The following is a 21471-nucleotide window of genomic DNA, read 5'->3' on the forward strand; positions in this document are numbered from 1 at the left end:
TTCTGGCCGGAAGTAGTAAGTTGAAGTTAAGAATTTGACAGGAAAGGAACTTAAAATTTAACTGTTAATAAGATTAACATAATCCTTACAAGTTTCTAGATATTTATTTTCGGAAACATCTAAATACTTTTATGGCACTTTATGATGACTGCAAAAGTTACATACAGAAGTAACAGACGAGTCTAAATCAATTTTAATTAAATATTCTGTGTACGATATGATTAAAAATGAAAAATAATCTAAAAACTTCTTTGCGAAAGAGAAGGGCATCAAAACTTGGTTCGATATTGCGAAAAATCTTAGATCTCAACTTTTTTTTCATTATTTGTTTGCCTCCCTTTAAAGAAAAGCATTACTAGACAAGAAAATTAATAAAAATTTTTAAACACGTCAAAATTAAATAATATAATTTATTATGCTTTTTTTTCTAAGTTCGAGGCATTAAAGTTAAAGAATGTGTCAATATTTCAAAAAGCGAAATATAACAAATAATCGTAACGTACCAGGAAAAATACACATCCATAAAAGACAGAAGCAATATGTTTCGTTGACGATTGTTATTTAACTTAAAGTTCTTATTGTAGGAATAAACTTTTCTTCTCCTGTTTCAGATTTCACGCCGACGTGTGTTTCTTTTCAGACTTTATTAAATTTCCGTAAATAACGATTCTCCAGATTTTTTTAATAGTTTGCAAAAGATCTTTTCCTATAAAAATTCTAAAAGTCATAGAACCGTCTTTTGGAAACGTACATACGTCGCGTTTCTGGATGCTGCTGCTGATCTGAAACGTATTATACATACAAAAGAAAACGTCTGAAGAGTTTAAACTTATTTCCTGGAATTTCAATAGAGATGCTTTTCTCGTTCAATTAATTCAGTTTTCACTTCGTGGCATATATAAAATCTCAAAGGATCTTCATAAAAATTGTAAAATACAGAAAAATATAAAACACTAAATACAGTTTAAAACAATTAAAAAACAATTTTTGCAATTACAATTAGAGTTTCTAAGCAAAAATAAGCAATTCGACCAGCGGGTAAAAAGACAGATCTTGCGATGCACACATTTGAAAATTTACTTTTGGTCCCACTAGACAAAAAGACACTTAAGATGGTACACAAATTGACTTAATTCACTATTGTACTAAGAGTTTCAAATGTAAACAAATAACGGCCTCTTTAGGTTTAATACTACTTAAACAACATTAAAATTGTTGACAATTCTACAACTACTGCCTGCAGATTAATTAAAGGCAAAAAATCCTAAGCCGGAAAATAAGAACAACATAATTCAATCACTTTTAAATCAAAAAAATTATGATATTCAAAATGAAACTTTGAACTGACCATTACCAACTTTGACTGACTTTTGAACTAGCCATTACTTCTAACAGAAAAAATACATAAGGATATTTGCAAATAATCAGACTGTATTTAAAACGTACAAAGATATAATACCAAGTTTAGAACTACATACGAACTAAAAGAAGTAATTAATCCCGAGAAATCCCAGTATGCAGTTATTCTGTATTTTAGAAGACATATGTCTGTATTTTAGAAGGCATATGTCAGACATAAGTAACTACTTATTTGGAAAATAAGCAGTTATTTATTATCATGTTCTCACGTATGGAAAGCTAGATTAAAGAAATGAAGATATTTCAAAGCTCGAAATGTAAATGAAACTATTTAAAAGGTGTCAAAGGGGACGAGAAAATGCAGATAAATTAAACTAGCGTTTGTTATATTTTCCGAAAACAAAAGTCGTACAAAATTCGGTATAGTTACGAAATTTCCTAATAACTTTAATATCTTATGTTAAAATGCAAAGTTTACGATGAAAGTTGTTTATTAGTTATGTGATTACTTAAAGAATACATTTTTACTATCTTCACTGATATAATGGACGTATGCTTTTTATGGATAACTGACATGTTCTTAAGCCTGATGGTATATCCTTATTCGTAATTGAGTATTCTAAAGTTTTGTTCGCCATCATACCTATATAACGAATAACTTTTATATGTTTGGATACGTGTTTATTTAGAGTTTGCTGAAGGAAATCTTTTGTACGCTGTTTTCTAACTAAAGAGAATTTTCAGTATTCAGACGTGATATCAGATATGTGTATTAATATTTTTGTGTGTTTATCATTTAATTCTATTAAAAGATTCCGACTTTATGTTGTTCCTAAATAATGCTTTCAGTTGTAAAGATGTCTCAAACGCAAAGTTTTGTTTTACTTCCAAAGATAAGATTACATTTACAATTCTTACATCATACATACAAATTTCCAATCGCTACCAGATTTTGGATAATACCTGTATTCTAGGTTTGCGAACAGATAAGGTAACATCTATCAACCTGAAAAGACATATTCAAGTATTTACATCAAAAGCACACTTAAAGTTCTCTAGAATGCAATGCGTTAATTTTCACAGCCCCTAAATCATTATTTCTCATAATATCTCCTAATCCCTAAAATGCATAACTTAGCCAAAGGAAGCGTTCCAACTAACTCCTGATATGGCTTTTATTGAATTTAACGTTCACCTTGCAAGCTTTGTTTATGATAATAAGTATCCTGCTTTGGAATTAAGTGCTGAGAAACATGCAAGTTTAATCTATTCTGATTGCATAATTGATATATAGTAAACCAGGATTAAACGGACGTTGGATCGTTAACGTAAGAATAAGTATTTAAGGGATTTCGAATTTACCGGTCAAATAATTTCAAACAGTCGAAGCTAGTAAATTCAGAAAATTAATCTAGAAGCAAGTTTACTTTAATAGATTTCTTATATTTTGAAATATAATTTCAGGAATTATTTATTAATAATAGTAAAATAATTCTTGAAATATAATCTCAGGAATTAGTTTACTATTATTTTAGAGGAAGCGTAGAAGAGAGATATTGCAGCTTCTAAAACATTTCTTAATTTACACTCATATTACATCAGATATATTATCGCACGAAAGAATAAGATGATTATCCAATATTGAAGAATACAACATACAACTTCAAGTTAAAAACTGAAGGAAATTAAAGCGTCTAATTTTCAAGATAATATTCTGATGATGGCAATAAAAATGCAACTGTATATGATGTAAGAAATCACTTTAAAATTACAACTATTATCTAAATTATCTATTCTTTCTCAGTCACACCAAATTTCCAAAAAGGGAAGAAGAGTAAGTGAACAAAAAGGGAGAAGAAAAACAGTCACATATTACCCTAAATTGTTATAATTTGCATTGAATCATCATCATCTTGCTGTGGCATCCTGTTATAGTACACAGTTCTCGCCTGCACTTATAACGTAGCAGCATGAAGACGTGACATAACCAAAGCATAACCATTTTGTTTGAATTATCTGCAATACACAAATTTGTTTCCTCACAGATAAAGAAGGAATTGGCAACTCCTTTTGCTGCGATTCTCAGCCCTGTGATTTGAGTACGTAAGTTACAGTTATAGTTATTTCAAATAGCGTTAATATCTACACAGTAAAAACTTTATTTGTGAACGATTTTATTTTTTTTTCTTTCTTTCTTTTTTTTTTCTTTTTTTTTTTGGTGGTTGTTGTTGTTATTAATAATTATAATTGCACTTATTTTACCAATTTACAAAATGAAAACTAAACTTTTTAGTATGCATATTGCAAAATGTTTTAGAACTCATTAGATTTTGAGAAAACTTTACCGACAGCGAGCATTGCATTCATCCCAAATAATCTGTTACATTAAAACCTTAATAGTATAACATTAGTAAAATTAGTGCAAATGCAAAGCATATCAACATAGCGCGTGTAAAGATATTTTAATATTTTCTAAAAATCACTGCTTTTCATTTTTGGGATGTGCTTGTGCATTAAATAGATAGATCGCTTGTTTAATACAAGAATTACATTTGAAATATTTCTAATAATTATTAGAAAAAAATGCCTTTAGATGTAACTTTTAAACTGAGTGAAAACTTTACTCTAAATAGACAAATATACTTAATCAACCCATATCCCTATTTTCTATTCTTCATATTGCAAAAAAACGTTCTGGATTATTTATTTCATCTACAATAGTTTGGTGCTATAGCGTTTAATATGTCCTCTTACTTAAAATAAAATTTTGATAGAAAAATTTCTCTCCTTTGAAATATTTTAGTTGCTATCGCACTAAATCGTAAGCACTTCACTAGCAAATAAATGTTCTGAATTTTTAGTCACTAAGCTATTACACTTTTCCACTTTAAATACTGTCAGATAGCAGCAAGACAAATATCAATACACGTTCTCTTATAGTAATAAAAATTATGAGAGAGAACAAATATTCATATTTATTCTCTGCAAGTGATACTTCCAGCATGGTTTCCTAAGATTTCGTCTCTACTGGATTGGAAAGATCGTGTCTTGGATATTAATTGAAAATTTTCTGGAAGAAGAAACTTTCGAGACTAAAACTCTCTGCTGTCCCATAACTTTTCCCAAGACAGAATGAATACCTTAAGGACTTCGGCCGCGTTAAATCGAGTTCTTTTCTCCCTTCTCGATGCATTATTCACGAATGCATCAGAATTAGGAAACCATCTCCTTTGACCACTAGACGAGCCAGACATGGTAGTTGCATCGTTTCCTGAACTGACTTCTTTTAAGATGGAGTGCCTTGGGCCCTTGGAGAAGTAGAAGAGAAAATACATGGCGCATTCTCTACATGTTATTCCCATGGGTAAATCCAGAGCTGGCAACTGCGTAAATGCCAAAAGCTGACCCATATACATACGATGTTTTATGACATGTTTATAAAGGTTGTAGATGGCTACAAGAAAGAGGAAAATAATGATTATTTTGAATTCTCAGCTGCTAGGGTGTCTGCATATTTAATCGTAGAGCATTTTATTTCAATACATACATATTCACAGTGAAAAAATAAACCACAGAAATAAATGAAATTCTATATGTATCTTAAAATTTAGATATTCCGTAAGATTTCAACGGAAAAGTATAAAAATGTGTTCTTTCATTTTGATCAAGTGTTTTATAATAGTATATGCCAATAGTTTTCAAATATGAAAATACCTTTGGGTTTATTTCTTTAATTTTCAATGTTTCTGAGAATTTTGATTAATTGAATAATTTATGACTTTCCAAGAACATTTAAAATTTCTTTTAAAATATCTCAATTATTCTTTTTTTCTTTTCGAAGTGTTTTGCGTTAAATTACGCTTTAAAATTTTGCTTAGAAGCATCATGTCACTTAACTGATGCAAATTGTGTTCTCTTATTAAATTTAATCTTTGAGGGTGTTCCTCAAGGATTCCTCATATACTTTGAGGGTATATAAATTCCTCAAGTGATTTTTCCTGTTATAGTTCATTGCCTTTCATTGTATAAATTTAGAAAAGGGGAAAAAAACTTATTGTGATTTCTTCTCCATAAAAAGTACTTAATCTTTTTCAAGTGCATCATTCCAAAATGGATGGTTTTCATACCTTTTTTATGTGATGCAAATGGCTTTCATACTTTGCCTTTTCACATAACAGTGATATGTGACTGTGAAATCGTTTATTTAACAGATTAATATTTAACAGAAGGTAGAAGCTCCTACATCCCTTTCATTATAAAATTGGAATATTTAACAGTAAACGCAATATGTACGTTATACTATCGATAATTAATGTTTTTGGATAATATACCATTTAATTTTTTTTGTTTTAAATATCAAGGTGATGTTGTTTACAAAATGTATAAGTCAAATCTTTCTGGTGTCATGTTTTATTGTGATCGCAAGTTTTATTCTGATATCACTTCTGGTGATATATACACTGCTAGAGGAGTTTATGAGTATGGTAAGAAATAATCGTGTAACTGACAACCATTTTAACAAAAAATGATGTAGAAGAGGTTAAAAAGGAAAATTATAACATTTACAAAGTTGAGAATATGCACATTTAGTCTGTGGCATCGAAATCTACGCCTTTTGAATAAGGAATGAAAAGCGACCTGCAGCATTCCATCTGTAGGAGGGGATTAAAAACAATTGACAGGCGTTAAATGCTTTGTAACAGTAAATAACGATCTCTGAGCAAGATGACGTAGCTGAATCGGTAGCCTGGAGGGCCATCGGTTACTTAGAGGTGAGTCAAACACAATCCATTCCAAGCGTTTAGGTTCTCAAAGGCTATGGAATCGGGTTTTGGAAACTGGAAAAGATCGGGATAAGATCATACGCCTGCAACAACACAAAATGAGGATTGAAATTTCACACTAACCGCCAGAAGAAATAATAATATTAACTCCTCTTTCATGCAACAGCAGCTTCAGAGGGCTATTGGTACCAGAGGTTCTACTCAAACTGTTTGAAACGACTGTACCATGTGAGTTTATTTGCTTGCAAACTTATAATTTGTATTTCATTGACCCAGGACCAACTTACTGCCTGCAGAACATGGGCCGAGGAGCATCTCAGATGCGGGCGAAATGACTGGAGCAACGTGCTGTTGACGAACGAGTCCTGCTTTAGTGTACAGCCTAACAACAGGCAGAATGTCATCTGAAGAGAAGCTGGCACGTGGAATACTCCTGAATTTGTACATGAAAGTGAACGATTTGGCGAAGGCGGAATGATGGTCTAGATCGGAATATCTATCAATGGTCATATACAGACCTACACATTAACAGGAATGGGGTACTAACAGCTCATATAGTGATGAGATCCTCAGACCTAATGTGGTCTTTTATGCTGCATCAATCGAGATGAGTTCCCTGTAACAGATGATAGCGTGGTTAGCTAGTGGAAAATTTCCTTTTTCAAGGAGAAATCATTCGAATAGATTGGTCAGAATGTTTCCCAGATAAGAACCAGATAGAGCATGTTTGGGGCATTTTAGGGAGAACGACTGCTAGTCATTTATGTCCCCCGAAACAATTTAGCAATTAAAAATCTTCCTTCTACAGAAGTGGGAGAGAGCATCCCAGTCCCTCATTGATTCCGTGCCTCTTATGTGTGTGACATTGTTTTCGATCATGGGAAACCATACCTTCTGAGACTCATTTGTATCCGAGAAATCACATTTTCTTGTTTGTTTTCATAACATGCAAATATTGTGCATTTTTTGTTTACCGATAAATAGCATCAGTACAATTTAATTATTCCTTGTTCTTTGCTTCCTTTTTTTCGTCGTATCTTACAACACCTATATGAATTTTAAACTAAGAATAAGAAAAATGTCAGTCTAAATTTAGGGCAAATCAATATAATTTTTTAAACTGAACAATTGATCAGGAACCATATATTTTCGAAAATATGCAGGTATTAAGGCTCACTTAAATCAATTTAGCCGAATGCATAATATTAGATACGTTGTAATTTGTTTGTTAAACATAATATTGCAGAAAAAAATATTACGAGATAAAATTGTTTGAAATTAATGAAAGACGGAAAGGGAGAAGAATGAATCTTTGACAGAAGTTTTACTAATAATATTTGGCAGGGTTTTGCTAATATTAATCTGAGCCCTTAGTTTATTATTCTGCATACAAAATAAATCTGATAGCAAGCTAACAACAAGTTTAAAAACAGAGGAAAAAATATATTTCATAAAAAATTTCGATTTTTAATTCGTTGTAAATCTGGTACCTGCTCTTTTCTGCTAATATTTTTTAAAAAAAACGGAGCCATTTTATATAACTGGGTATTGGAAGATAATTATTAATGTTTTCATCGTTTTATAACTTATAAAGAAATTTTAAGCAACTCTTTTGCTTTTGAGCATTTGAGACTTAATAATTGTGTAGAATTGATCCTTAAAAGATGACCAAATTGTTTTTTCCTCAGGAAATAAACGTAATTTTAATTTTTTACAACTGGGAAAATTTTTAAAACGAAAATTGCAGGTATACCTTCCAAGTTGTTAATCATTTAATTTTTTCATTTCATATACTGACTGCCTTTATAAACCATTTCAGCAAAGTCGAGAGCGAAAAGCCCTGGCTGAAAGTGAATGATACAGAAGAGAGAAACAGTCGGGCTAGACTTGCTTATGAAGCGTTACTCACCGTCACGGCGAGGATTCCAGATACTGAAGAATACAAGAATTTCTCACGGGAGGTGAAAGAAATTGCTAAAAAAGAATTTCAGTTTGATTACGGACAAGAGGAGGTAACTACTTGTTATGAAATATAAAATGTTTCTAAAGAGAGCAAAATACCTTTTCATTACAATATATTCAAAAAATTAACGAACGCTAGTATTGAAATATAGCTTTGTTGTGTGAGGGAGAAGAGATATGAAAATGATAGAAAATGTAAATTACAAAAAGGAAAAGTATAAATTAAATATTCCGAAGAAATATCTTTCTCTCTTAAAGGGAGGGAAATAATATATATATCGCATACTTGATTTGAAATAAATGTTGATTTCATATTGAAATTTCTAATTTTTGGCTAAATTTGTACTATTAACAGATGTTATATTCATTTCATTATTTTTATTATATATATATAGGTTGTCAAAAGTATCGTAAAAAGAAATGATAAATTTCGACAGAAGCAACAATTATTTTCTTACATTTATAGCCACTTTTAAACAGAAAATATTTTATCTGAACAATTTCGAAAAAATTAGCGAAAAAACATTCAGCATTTAGTTAACATCAATGATTGAAAGTTTTAAAAAAGGGGAGTCATGGAATATTAATAATAAAAGTATAGATTAAGAAAAAGAGTAAAATTTGTCATAAAAAATTCCGAAATCATTATTCATAAATAAATTAATACACTCAAAAGTAATTGTAAATATTTTAAAAAGTCACAATAAAGGTTTTGCGATCAAATTTTAATAAAATGCAAGAATTTAATATTAAATAATTAATTGGTCGGAAAATGAATTATTTCGATGAAAGGAGGAGTTATGTCTAAAATAAAAAGCTGAAAGCATTAAGCGATGATCCCATGCAATAATAAAATTTTAAAACGTATTAAAATAAATTTAAAGATTAATTAATTTTATGTGTAATAAACTTTTTACCTGACGTTGACAAAACGAGAGTTGAAACACGACGCCTCTTGAATTTTTGGTTACTGCTGCCATCTGTTGGTGCAAGAAAACATTTCAAGAATTGTTTCTACAAAAATTCCCTCCTCAGTGACATTCCTTTTCCTTAACATACCATCCTCATTCCTTTTCTGCGCATTATTTAAAATTTCCTAACAGAATGAATCAAGACTAGTTATTAATTATTATTTTTTTTATTTTTTAATTATACATCCATTGGTACGTTTAAATATTTATGAAAAACACTACATCTTTTTTACTGTAATCCAGGGAATCAAGTTATGCAACTCAATCTCTATTACATAATTATACTACGCCTCTAAGATAATGAAGTATTTTTTTGAATTTAAAAAAGATGATTAGTAGATTTGATTTGAAAATTTTTTCACCATCATTTAATTTTAATAATATAATTAAATTAATATATATACTAATGATAAATTTATATGCATTAATTTATACATAAAATTATGTTGTCTGTAACACTATACACTCTGTCTGATTTGCAATGGAAAACTAAGTCATGTCTATATCTTCAGTTCCTATTTGTACTTTGGTTGCTGTTACTGCATGTTGGCAATTTTTTTTTTCCAACTTTAACTAGAATTTCATAATTTCATTTCATGAAAATATACTAATTAGAGTTGTGTTCAAAATTAATTAGAGTTGTTGTTCAAAAGCCTTTAAATATCCCTGAATAGTGTAAACTAGCTTTTTCGCTTCATGTAATTATTTATGTCAACTGAGAAATGTTATCTAATATATGAGACTTCTTATCATTCAGTGCCTGAAAAAGAAATTTTTAATGGTATTTACAAATCAGTCATTATTTAATCTACAAATAAAATTAATTGCTAATGCTAGTAGCTGCACAACAATTTGTAAATTATTTAAACGTGGCATTTCGCAGCCCAAAAAAATCATTGTTAGAAATGTCAACGATTTAAATTAATCCTGTATTTGAAACAGAAGCTAAAAGCAACAAAATATAATTATCTGTACAAAGAGTAACTGAACTATTATTAGTTGACTCACAATTTAATTTCGTTTTTTAACATTTCCCTTAGCCCTAATAATTTGAGACTTGCAGACTTCATGATTTCGGAAAAACCAATGTTATATAATTTTAACGAATCCAAATTCAGAAGCATAAAACGTCAAATTATATTGATATAAAGTTAATCTATGTTTTTAAAATTTCTTAAAAACTGTATTAAAGTTGTCGTCTTATCATATAAAATAGAAACTGACTTAATATCGATGGAAGGAGAAATTGCTTTACACATTTTTAGCTTATAATGCATTGAAAATGTATTATTCAATTAAACTATGTAATCATTCCACCAGTTTCAACATCAGATTTTTAAACAAATTGCTGGATAAATAGCCTTTTTACTTCCTTGTTTATAAATGATTTCAAAATCGCATTTTATCTTTTCTAGATTTTCATTACTTTTTTACGACCTTAATATAAAATTTCAAAATTAAGAATTCGGTTTAAAATTGCATTAAATGGAACATGTAGGACATTTTTATGTTTAAAAAATAAATTAATTTAAAGCTAATCCCAACAATTAGATTTTTAAAATTTGGAGATTTTTATGTATTTTTTAATAAGTGTTGTGCTTGTATAGAAAGAAAAATTGAACAATAAAGATGTTCAAGCACAGAAATTTAACCATTTGAACAATTTATACTCTAACTCACCAACATATTCATCTACTACTATATAAATAATATAGGTTAGCTTAGGTTAATTGATTAAGGCAAGGAACTCAAGGCTTATTTTTTTAATAGAAAAAGAATGCCTTAATGGAGTTATTTTTAAAAGAAACTGTTCCGTACCCACGTTATTTATGGGAAAATCTACGAAACCCAAACATGCATTCAACCTGTTCGCCGGGATTCGATCCCAGGTCCTACTACTAGCGTTCAGGGACATTAGCGCCCAGCTATTGGTTGGATATAGTACAGTTTAATAGTGCTAGTATAGTATAGTATAGTATAATAAATAATATAAAAGTGCTCTTTCTATAGTTAAATAAAACTTCAGTTATATTACAGCCTAGCGAATAATATAAAGAATATGTATAAGTGAGCTGGCAAAATGTGTATACATAATTACTCCTACCTAATAAGCACAAAAGTCTTAAACAATTAAATAAAAATGTATAAAATTCTAAATATTTTGCCTGATTTTCAATACTATGGTTTCACTTGCTTATGCCTGATCAATTCACCACTGGCTGTTTTATATTGATAAATTCAAATTTCAAACTAGCATATTTTTATCTTTAATTTTCTAAAGAATGTAAAACTGAAAAATTTGTCTCCGAAATAAATCAGTAACAGCAATTTCCAAGTCAGTTATTGTGTTATTACATCGACTTTGGTATTTTTACTATGTACCTCAAACACGTGTTCCCTTTAATCTCCAAGTTAAGAATTGATGCTTTGACTTTTTAATTACTAGGAAAGACATTAAGCAGTAGTTATATCTTAGATATTAATTTTTGAATGTTTATAACATTAATTTTGAGCATTCTTTACAGTGAAAATTTTATTGCGCTCTAGTTGACATAATCTGTATTACTAACTGGTGGTGCCATCTGTGTTTTGATTAGGTAAATACCTTTGTCACAGCATTTCATGAAGCAGTACTGTTATACTCCTTGGCTCTTAATGAAACTTTAGCAGAAGGATATGCTGTCTCTAATGGATCCTATATCATACAAAAAATGTGGAACCGTACTTTTGACGGTAAGTAGCATGAGTGTTTAGGGATTTTAGTGTAGCTGAATGTTTAAGTTAAAATTACATATTTCTCTATATTCCTGACTGTTGCACGGAGAAACGTTTAATAAGAATCTAATTAAATAAATTAATTTGCTAATAAAATTAAAATTTTTATTTCTCCTTATATCTTTAAAAGGAATAACTGGAAAAGTGACCATTGATGAAAACGGCGACAGAGATGCAGATTATTCTATACTTGATCTTAATCCCGCTACTGGAGTTTTTGAAGTAAGCATTTAATTATTATATTAACAAATATCATTTACACGTAAAAGAAATATTAAACGTAAAACTAGACAAAATTCAGTTTAAATTTTGATTTCTGGCATTCAATTTCAAACATCTGCATGCGTTTTAGGAGATAGTCTCTTTTGAGCTGGAACATCGTCTCTTTACATCGTGTTTGATTATTATCATTATTATTATTATCCGTAAGTAAAAGGGAAAAAAAACCGTGAATCGCAGAAAAATACAGTTACATCATTAGAACCATTGAAAGAAACATAATTTCAGTATTAAAATGTTATAAAAATTGTTTCAAATAAAGCAAATTTTGGATAAAAAAACTGTTTTCAAGAAGATATTTTTTTATTCTGCTATTAAAAACATTTTATGAAAAATATAGAGGTTATCTATCTAAATTTATTGTTTATTAAAAAAAAGAAGAAATTGGGAAGCATTTATTTTACGTAGAGAAAAGATATATTTATTTGTGCCCACTGTGTACTTTTACATTATTTCAAAATCAAAATCTATAGTCTCAAAATATACTTTAACAAATTGGGTAAAATAAATGAACGATGCCCCCCCCCCGAAAAAAAAAACGCCTTAGCGTTTTCAAGTACTTCTCTGCTAATTTATGTCATTTTTTTAAGTTTAAAATTTGTCGCTTTGTCTCTTGCAAATCTGTCAAATAAAAGGCTATCCGGCCTGGAACCCATCGACCAAGTGGTTTCTATTCAGAAATGGACAAAATTTGTATGTTCAGTGTTCATTTTAATTTATATGTAAGACAAATTCGTAAAACCATCTTCACCTCTAGTACTTATTACATCAAATATGCAATCTGAATTTATAATACATCTTATTTATCCATCTTATTTTGCAATTACACAGTCGCAACTATTAAGCTTCATTTTCACTTGTAATTATGTGTATAAGTGTACTGTAACACTAAACTCTATAATGATAAGGCAAAACTTTGGTAAATGACGGTGTGTTTTCTAGTATATTGAATCAGCCTAATTAGCGAGTGAAAGCTAAAGATTGCTTAAAAAAATAATGAAATATAAGGCAATACGATGAGATAGGACTGCTCCCGTCAGCATGTTTTCGATAGCATGGAATGAGATAACGTTTCGCCTAGACATGCCTCGAGTTACAAATGGTTCCCACATAAAGGTGTACTCATTTATTTCGGATATATGCATATTTTTTATCATGCCTTTCTCGGGACCATGTATATATTATAAAGGTGCATAGATTTCTTTGCGTAGTTTTATGTTTATTAAATAATTGTGGATTTTGCAATATAAGAGCAATAACAGGTGTTTGGCACCCACTAGACCTAGGGCTTATGTACAAAGTAGTCATTAAACACCGGAAAGAATCGTTCTGAGCTTAGCAATATTTCATGAAATTGATTGGTAAGACATGTATCATGATGTGACGTCCCATTCTGGATGCTGAGGATTGAGATAAAAATTAATTAAACTCAGTCGATTTTTTTATAAATTAATGCAAATCAAGGCAATATTTTGTAACCGAAGCATGCGAACAGTTTCTATATAATTAACTGCATTTATTGATAACAGTTAATTGAATGAAAAAGAGAAGAAACTTTTGTAGGAAAATACAATTTTTTTGAAAAATTTCAAAGAATGTTCCCACAGGTATTAAGATTTGTGATTGTGTGGCGTCATCTATTGACCACACAGAGCAATTTCCATGTCTCGCATTTGTTTTCAGACGGTTGCGTAAATAGTGTACTAAATATTGATAATACAGACTTCAGATTTCTAACGTATTATTTTTTTTTTTATTTTATTTTTAGGTTTTCCGGTTGTAAAATAAATATCATCAAAATATTCCGAAAAATAAAATAATTTATTTTAAAGGTTTTAATCAGTAATTGCCATTATAATTCGGACATTTCAAAATTTTGCTGAAATGGTTTGGAAGACGATATTTCTTGCCATAATTTGTTTGTTTAAAATGAAAATATGTCATAAGAACTTGGAAATTATTCACTGTTTAGAAAAATATATTAATAGTTTTACATCTGAAGTGAGCACAGCAAGACGCTTTCTATAAAAAATGTTAAACTTTTTTAGTTTAAATGTATTTTAAAGATGGTACACGTACTCAAAATATCATAAATATTTTTGATTTAAAGCGTTTAACTATTTGTGAAATTATTAAAACGATGGAAATGCGTTGAACTCTTTAAATTATAGTGTAGTCTGGAACAAATTCTAAGATAACACTAAGAAATCCTACCCTATTTATCCTATGAATCCTATAAAAGGTCGAAGAAACTCGGCACTTAGTGCTGCAAAACTTACAGGGAATTCAACAGACCTTTTTTTTCCAGAAAAAAAAAAAAAAAAAACAGAAAGACTTTTTTCAATAAAAATTTAATCCTACAGTAAATGATACAATGAGAGATCAGCAAGAAGGAAGTTCTTCGTCAAAAACATGTTCTATTAAAAACATAAGAAAAAGAGCTTGAAAAGTACTTAGCACTTGATCGTCGCATTACTGCGCAATACATTTGAGAAGTATAATATATGGAACTAATATATAAATTAAAGGTAACACTGTTACTTTGCAATGAAATTCAAGTGTTTTATGCAGGTATGATGAAAATTGTGAAATAATTCATAAGAAAATAGGCCTGATTTTTCCTTGCACGGAAGCTATAGCAAAATATACAAGCTAAAACATACTTCAAAACTTCTTTATATGAACAATTTTTTTTCTGATTTCTATGAAGTCAAAAATGTAAAAAAATTGCTAATTATGTATTGCTTCTGAAATTCATTTAAAATATTTCCCTCTCCTTTAAAATTTAATTACTTTATCATATTTGAATGAAACTGCGTTATACAATTCCCTTGTGAATTGCTTTATAACGTTTGAAGAATATTACCTATATAACATCGAAGTAAATTTTGTAATAAAGATTCCTGTACATTATACGGAGCAGATCATATTCATCTTAGTAGAAAATTTATTAACAAATTCTCCATAGAGATCTCTCTATATTATTTCTTTTATTAATATCTTAATAATTAACAACTGAATCTCAGCCAATATAAAATCAAACTCTTATCTCAATTCCAATTCAAAAATCAAGAATATATTTGATTCTTGTTTTGAAAAAGTATCATTAAATATTTAATCATAATATAATATCATGAAATGTCCTGCTTTTCAGACAGAAAATATAATGAGATCTTTGTCACAGATAAAATATTCTGTGAAAGTAATACGAAAAATGCATATAAGTGAAATCCGGAAAAAACACAGATTCGTAGCTTTGGCATGGAAAGGACGATATGTGGTATTTTTAAATATATTTCACCGTAAAAATTATTCCAAACACCAGGCTTGTAGGAAAACGGAATCCGAAACAGCATGTTTTAATTCTTAACTATAAATTTATGCATTGTCAGTTCTTAAATAAAAGTAATGTAAATTAGGAAACTGCAAGAATAATATGCATTAGTATTTCGAAAAATTAAATGAAAAATGCAAATGCTTTACCCGCTGTATCCATAAAGGCAATAATTTTTTTCAATATTTACTGGTTTCAGTATATTGCTTAATATCTGACCACGTATGGTTTACATTTGATTTTCTGCTATATCAATCGTATTATCAAAAATGATTTTCTGTGCAAGTTGCAAACATAAATTAGCCTTCTTTTAACTGAATAGTAGTGATTTTTCAATTTGGCTCGCTTAACTAAGAAAATATTATGTTTTCAGGTCGTGGCAAATTACATCGGCACTGAAAAGCAAGTCGTCGACGAACTTGGAAAAACATTCCATTGGGCTGGAGGTCGAAAAGATCCTCCTCCGGACGACCCCTTTTGTGGATTTGATGGCTCCAAGTGCCCAAACAAGGGTAAAATAAGTTATATATTGCCATACTTCTCGTTATCTGTAATAAGAAATTAACTGAATTTAAATAAATATTTTCCTTCATTTTACTGTTGACAGTTATGTGGAATATCTCTCTCTTAATCATGTATTTAGAAAACATTTGTTGGATACAGAAATAGCTACGCATGGACTGGAATGTGCAAACTTTACTGCTAGTCTCGCCGAAAGAAACGATAATTTATTTTATGAAAATCTGAAGTGGACACCATATGACTTCCTTATACGGATTAAATCATACACATTTTATACTTCTATTAAATTATACGCATTTTTTGCTTCCATTAAATTATACGCATTTTTTGCTTCCATTAAATTATACGCAATTTTTGTTGCACTTCATTTAAACTTATTTTTTCGAATTATTCTAAATTAATTAACTAATCCCTCAAAGTAAATTGGAAATGGCATCAAAAATTGCTAATTTTGAAATTAAATATCTATGGTCAATTTTTCTCATGCGGGATCGGTATTTGTCCAAAATTATTTTTTTTTTAAATTTGAAATTAAATATTAAATTAAAAAATTGAAATTAAATATCTATGGTCAATTAAATATCTATGGTTAATTTATACGGATTAAATCATACACATTTTATACTTCTATTAAATTACACACATTTTTTGCTTCCATTAAATTATACGTAATTTTTGTTGCACTTCATTTAAACTTATTTTTTTCGAATTATTCTAAATTAATTAACTAATCCCTCAAAGTAAATTGGAAATGGCATCAAAAATTGCTAATTTTGAAATTAAATATCTATGGTCAATTTTTCTCATGCGGGATCGGTATTTGTCCAAAATTATTTTTTTTTTTTTTTAAATTTGACACTGCCAAAATATGAATATTTTCGTCATTTAAAACACTTCTGTAATTGGAAGTATATGACTACGACAAATGATTGCGAAAATAAAGACACAGTAAGTACTTTTTTAACCTTTTAACTGTCAAGTTATTTTGATGATTTGGGTGCATAAATTGTCATTTTTTTTAATTTAAAAATGAAATGTTTGCCTCAAAGTAAAAAAATTTAAAAAATTGCCGCGCACTTTGAACTTTAACCTCTATCCTTTGAAACCTTCAGTCAAATGCTACCATCTGTTGAACTGAAGCCGAAATAAACTTCTGACGATATACGTATATTCGGGTATAACAATACGATGCACTCAAAAAAAAATTAGCCCGAGTAATTTTCGGGCGTGACATTTTGAAATACCAGTGCTGTGCTCGAGATTATTTCGGGCATGGCAGTTAAAAGGTTAAGCCAGGTAAGGGAGGTGGGTATATATTATATATATTTGACACTGCCGAATGAAATAAAAAGGGGACACTACTAGACGTTATATAATAGTCCCAAATGCAAAATTTCAGCATTCTACAGCTAATATGTTTTAAGTTATGAGAGATACATACGTATGTATATACATGTACAGACGTCACACAAAAAACTCTGTTTTTATCCATTTTGCAAGTTTAAAAAAAAAAGAGTCCTTTATTCTTTCCGTACGTATAGACGCCACGTTAAAAATAGTCAAAATGGATTCGGGAGCAAATATACATCCTAAGCCGCGTTTTGCGGCCTGAAAACGGCAAGTTAAATTTCATCAATCACCTCAGTAGAACGGAAGATATAGAACTGGCTCCCTCCTTTTTTTTGGTGCCAGGTGTAAGTACGCGAAAAAATTTGGAATGTACCGGTAATCATGTTACTAGAGTATGCTAATCTACTTTACATTACTAGTTATTCACTTTTGAGTTCCAGGTCACGCACAGTTTTAATAATCGCAAATAAGCTTAATTTTCAGTTTCCCACTTCTTAATGTTTGCGACAGTAATTTCGTTGTTTTTATAACATTCTTTGACAGAAGTGGCTTTTTCATAACTTTAAAACACTGTAAAATTGTGTCATCTGTGTAAAGAATTATATGATTTTTTAAAGTCGAGAAACACGAATAAATAGCGCAGTCCTCTTCTAGATTAGAACTACAGATCTTGCAACAAGTCACCGGATGTGTTACCATTTACACCACGAAGGCACATAGTGGAGAAGGAGAACATTTCTTACAAACTGCTGCACAATAAACGATGTTGTGTATTCAGAAATTTCATATATTCTCTTTCACAAGTATAGCGGCTCCACCAGTGTCCGAGCGGTAAAGTCGCTGAACACTGGTAGTTCGTCCGAGGTTCGAATCCTGCGAACGGGCTGGATGCATGAGCGTTTTCGTGGTTTTCCCCATGTGTAACGTGTATACGAGCCAGTTTCCCTTAGAAAGTCCTCCACGAAGGCATCCCTTCCCTTAGGCAGATAGCCCTAGTGTGCTTTTCCGTAATTAAATAAACCAAACAAGTGTAGCGAAAATAAATTTAAAACAGAATACAGTTTTTTTACCCTTTTTTTAATTCAGGAAATAATCGCTGATATTCTTTTAATAAAACTCGAGCAACATATGCAACCGAATCACATTTCAAAATGATTTTCAAAATCTGTATTTAATCCTGAGTATAATTTTGCAAAGAACTCAAATACTTAACATATTTGGTCTAATCTAGAATAAATTTCTCCAAATTATTCAGCAAAGCTGAGTGGATCATTTTAAGATTGTTATGAGTTACATTTTGAAGAATTACCTAAATCACGCAATCAGTCTTACAGACAGCAGGTTATTCTTCTGATTATCCTTCGGACTGGCAACTTACTAGTCGAATAAAAATTGGCCTGCTGATTGTAGGAATGATTCTTTAGCTTCATATGAATCTTAAAATTGTCTGTCAGTACATGTATGGTATTTTAATAAACACAAAGGTAGTCAAATTCATCAGTTAAGAGGTTTATGAGTTTGCCAATATGAAATGAAGTCAGTATGAAAAATTGTAGAATTGTTAGATGTTAGATCCGAACTGCAAGTTGAAAGCTTTTATTGCCCTTAGAGAATGCTGCAACCATAAAGGAAAAAAATTAGTTAAATTAAAGAAAATATCTGCTATTGTAATAAGAAATTAACTGAATTTAAATAAATATTTTCCTTCATTTTACTGTTGAGAGTTTTACTGTTGTTCATTTTACTGTTGATTTACTTGTTGTTCATTTTACTTTACAGAACTTTAAAACAATACCATGCTTTGGCTTAAGGGAACTTTCCCAGAGAATGTCCCAGAGAATGTTTCGATTGTTATACCTCATTTATTCCAAATCGTAGGAACACTTGTTACTATAATTTTCGTAGTCTAATAGTTGACACAGGGTGAATTTATTCATTCTTCAATCATTGTTATTGAGACAAAAAACACATGCATTGCTAGTTTTGTCTAGATTCTATACAAAAGGGGTTTTTGAAACTGTACTCTTTGGTTACTTATACGTGAGTTAATTTTCATTAGAAAGTCATTCTTGATGACAAACATTAAGTGTAAAGGAGAAGTTTAGCATTATGTTCTTTGAAATATTTATTAATAATGCGAATGAAGCCCACCCTATGAAAGACCAGTGATTAAATAATTCGCCCCAATGACCTCATCTTCAGCATGAATATTGCATCAAAAAATATAAGATATGTTTATAAACAGTGAATGAAAAAATATGTCTTATCTGTGCTTCGCATCGTTTATTCATGTAATTGTCATCTAGTTTAGTTATTAAGACATTTCGAGGAAGACTCGTTGTATCTTTCTTTATCCATCAAAATCTCTCCATCTTAATAAACAATTAGAATTCCCAATCTTAATAAACAATTAGAATTCCCCATCTTAATAAACAATTAGAATTCCAATGTCTATTATCCGTCTATTTAGAATCTCTACTCTAATTTATTTCCATTTTATCACAATATATCATTGTTTACAATATTCGAATTAGTGTTTATTGCGTTACCAAAAACGCAGAGGCAAACTATTATTTTTGAAATAAGTTTATGTCTTCGATGTTTAATCTAATAAGTGTGACAACTTATATATTTACTATAATATATTAATGTATTAAATATAGCACAAACATTCAACGGCATCAGAAAGATGCAGGTAATCGATTACGGTAAAAGGATGGTATATACATCTAATATATTACAGAAAAGGCTTCATAGAGACTACCAAGCCTAAACAAGCTCGCTGTTAACGTTACATATGAGGAGATTAACTTAATATTCCATGAAATTGCCCTTTCTAGTGTAATCTAATCTGGACAATCTATAAATGGGCAGTAGTCTGATCTAATTGGAATAGTTTTAGCAAAGCAGGTAATTCATTACTTCAAAGCGCTTGAGCGCTATTTATACTAAGGGAGAGGTTTTTTCTGGGGATTTGTAAAAATAATGTCTCATATTTATGCTATTCATGGGAAGAACAGTGATTCTAATCCATGCCCACGACGCAAAAGCCAGTATTAGTGATATCCACTCTCCTCTTTGGTTCCCATGTCGACAACAGTTCAACAGTACATATAATTTTTTCACACTGCTTCAAGTATTAGCGAAATTCTCTTGATTTAACTTCATTAAAATAATGACATCATTGCAAGCATCTCTATTAAACGAAAATATAAATTAACTCTTGACCAATAACAGTGTATGGTATAAAGGATGGTCAGTCAACATATACTCAGTGTACATTGCAATATAATGTTGTATTATAAAATTGCTTTACTTAACTAGGTTATTCGATTCATAAAATTTTATATTATGGTATTTATAGTTATTTTTCGAAGCTTTAATTTGTTATTACATCTGTTGTTTCAAGGCAGATGTGAAAACATGTCCATTTCACAGAATTTAATCATGGTAGACTGAAATAATCGTTCGGAAGTTTAATATTAAGATCGCAACTTTGATACAGTACAAAGTCTTTAATCCGGACGTCCATAATTCGGAATGATCTATAATCCGGACCTCAAAGCTACAAACTTTCTGTCGATGCGTAACGTTTACGCATGCGCATAATATTTTTACGCATGCGCGTTTAATGTATAACGGACGGTATAAGCTAGGCTAAAATGATCTAATTATCTATTTCAGTTAATCTTGCAGATTGCGTTGTTCCTTAATCTTCTAATTGGATCCGGCTTATTGTTTTTTGCAGACTGTTAGAGCAATTTTATAAAAAGTAAGCTTGAACTTTCGATTATGTCAAAAAGAGTTTCCGACACTGGAACTGTCAAAGGATCTACAAAGCGAAAGCATTTTTCGATGTCCATCAAACAAAAAGTGGAATTGCTGCAAAAAATGGATAAAGGCATGAAGAAAGTGACAGAGAGTTTAGTGAAAACGAAAAAATTTAGATTGACAAGTTTTTCGGTATTCTCGGCACAGCAATTACAGGACTTGAACAGCGGAACTTTGTAACTGAACAAGAAATTATATCTGTTTATAGAATTAAAGAGAAATTATTAGCACATAAAACGAAGCAACTTAAACAACTTACATTGAAGGAAATATTTAATAAATTAAAAAAATAAATATTAAGCTT

At 30.0% G+C, this 21471-nt stretch overlaps 1 protein-coding gene across 1 annotated transcript in view; it reads left to right on the forward strand.

Moving 5' to 3' along the window:
* LOC118186995 (atrial natriuretic peptide receptor 1-like) overlaps positions 1-21471 on the forward strand; it is a 1070353-nt gene that overhangs the window by 635170 nt on the left and 413712 nt on the right. Inside the window, exons 3-6 of the mRNA XM_085816725.1 lie at positions 7963-8155; positions 11674-11809; positions 11982-12073; positions 15838-15976. Of these exons, the coding sequence (XP_085672851.1) occupies positions 7963-8155; positions 11674-11809; positions 11982-12073; positions 15838-15976 (560 nt within the window). The remainder of the gene's footprint in view (positions 1-7962; positions 8156-11673; positions 11810-11981; positions 12074-15837; positions 15977-21471) is intronic.

The sequence above is a fragment of the Stegodyphus dumicola genome, chromosome 5 (assembly GCF_044657685.1).
Source record: "Stegodyphus dumicola isolate Sdum_Otavi_A_Nest chromosome 5, ASM4465768v1".
Taxonomy (NCBI): Eukaryota; Metazoa; Arthropoda; class Arachnida; order Araneae; family Eresidae; genus Stegodyphus; species Stegodyphus dumicola.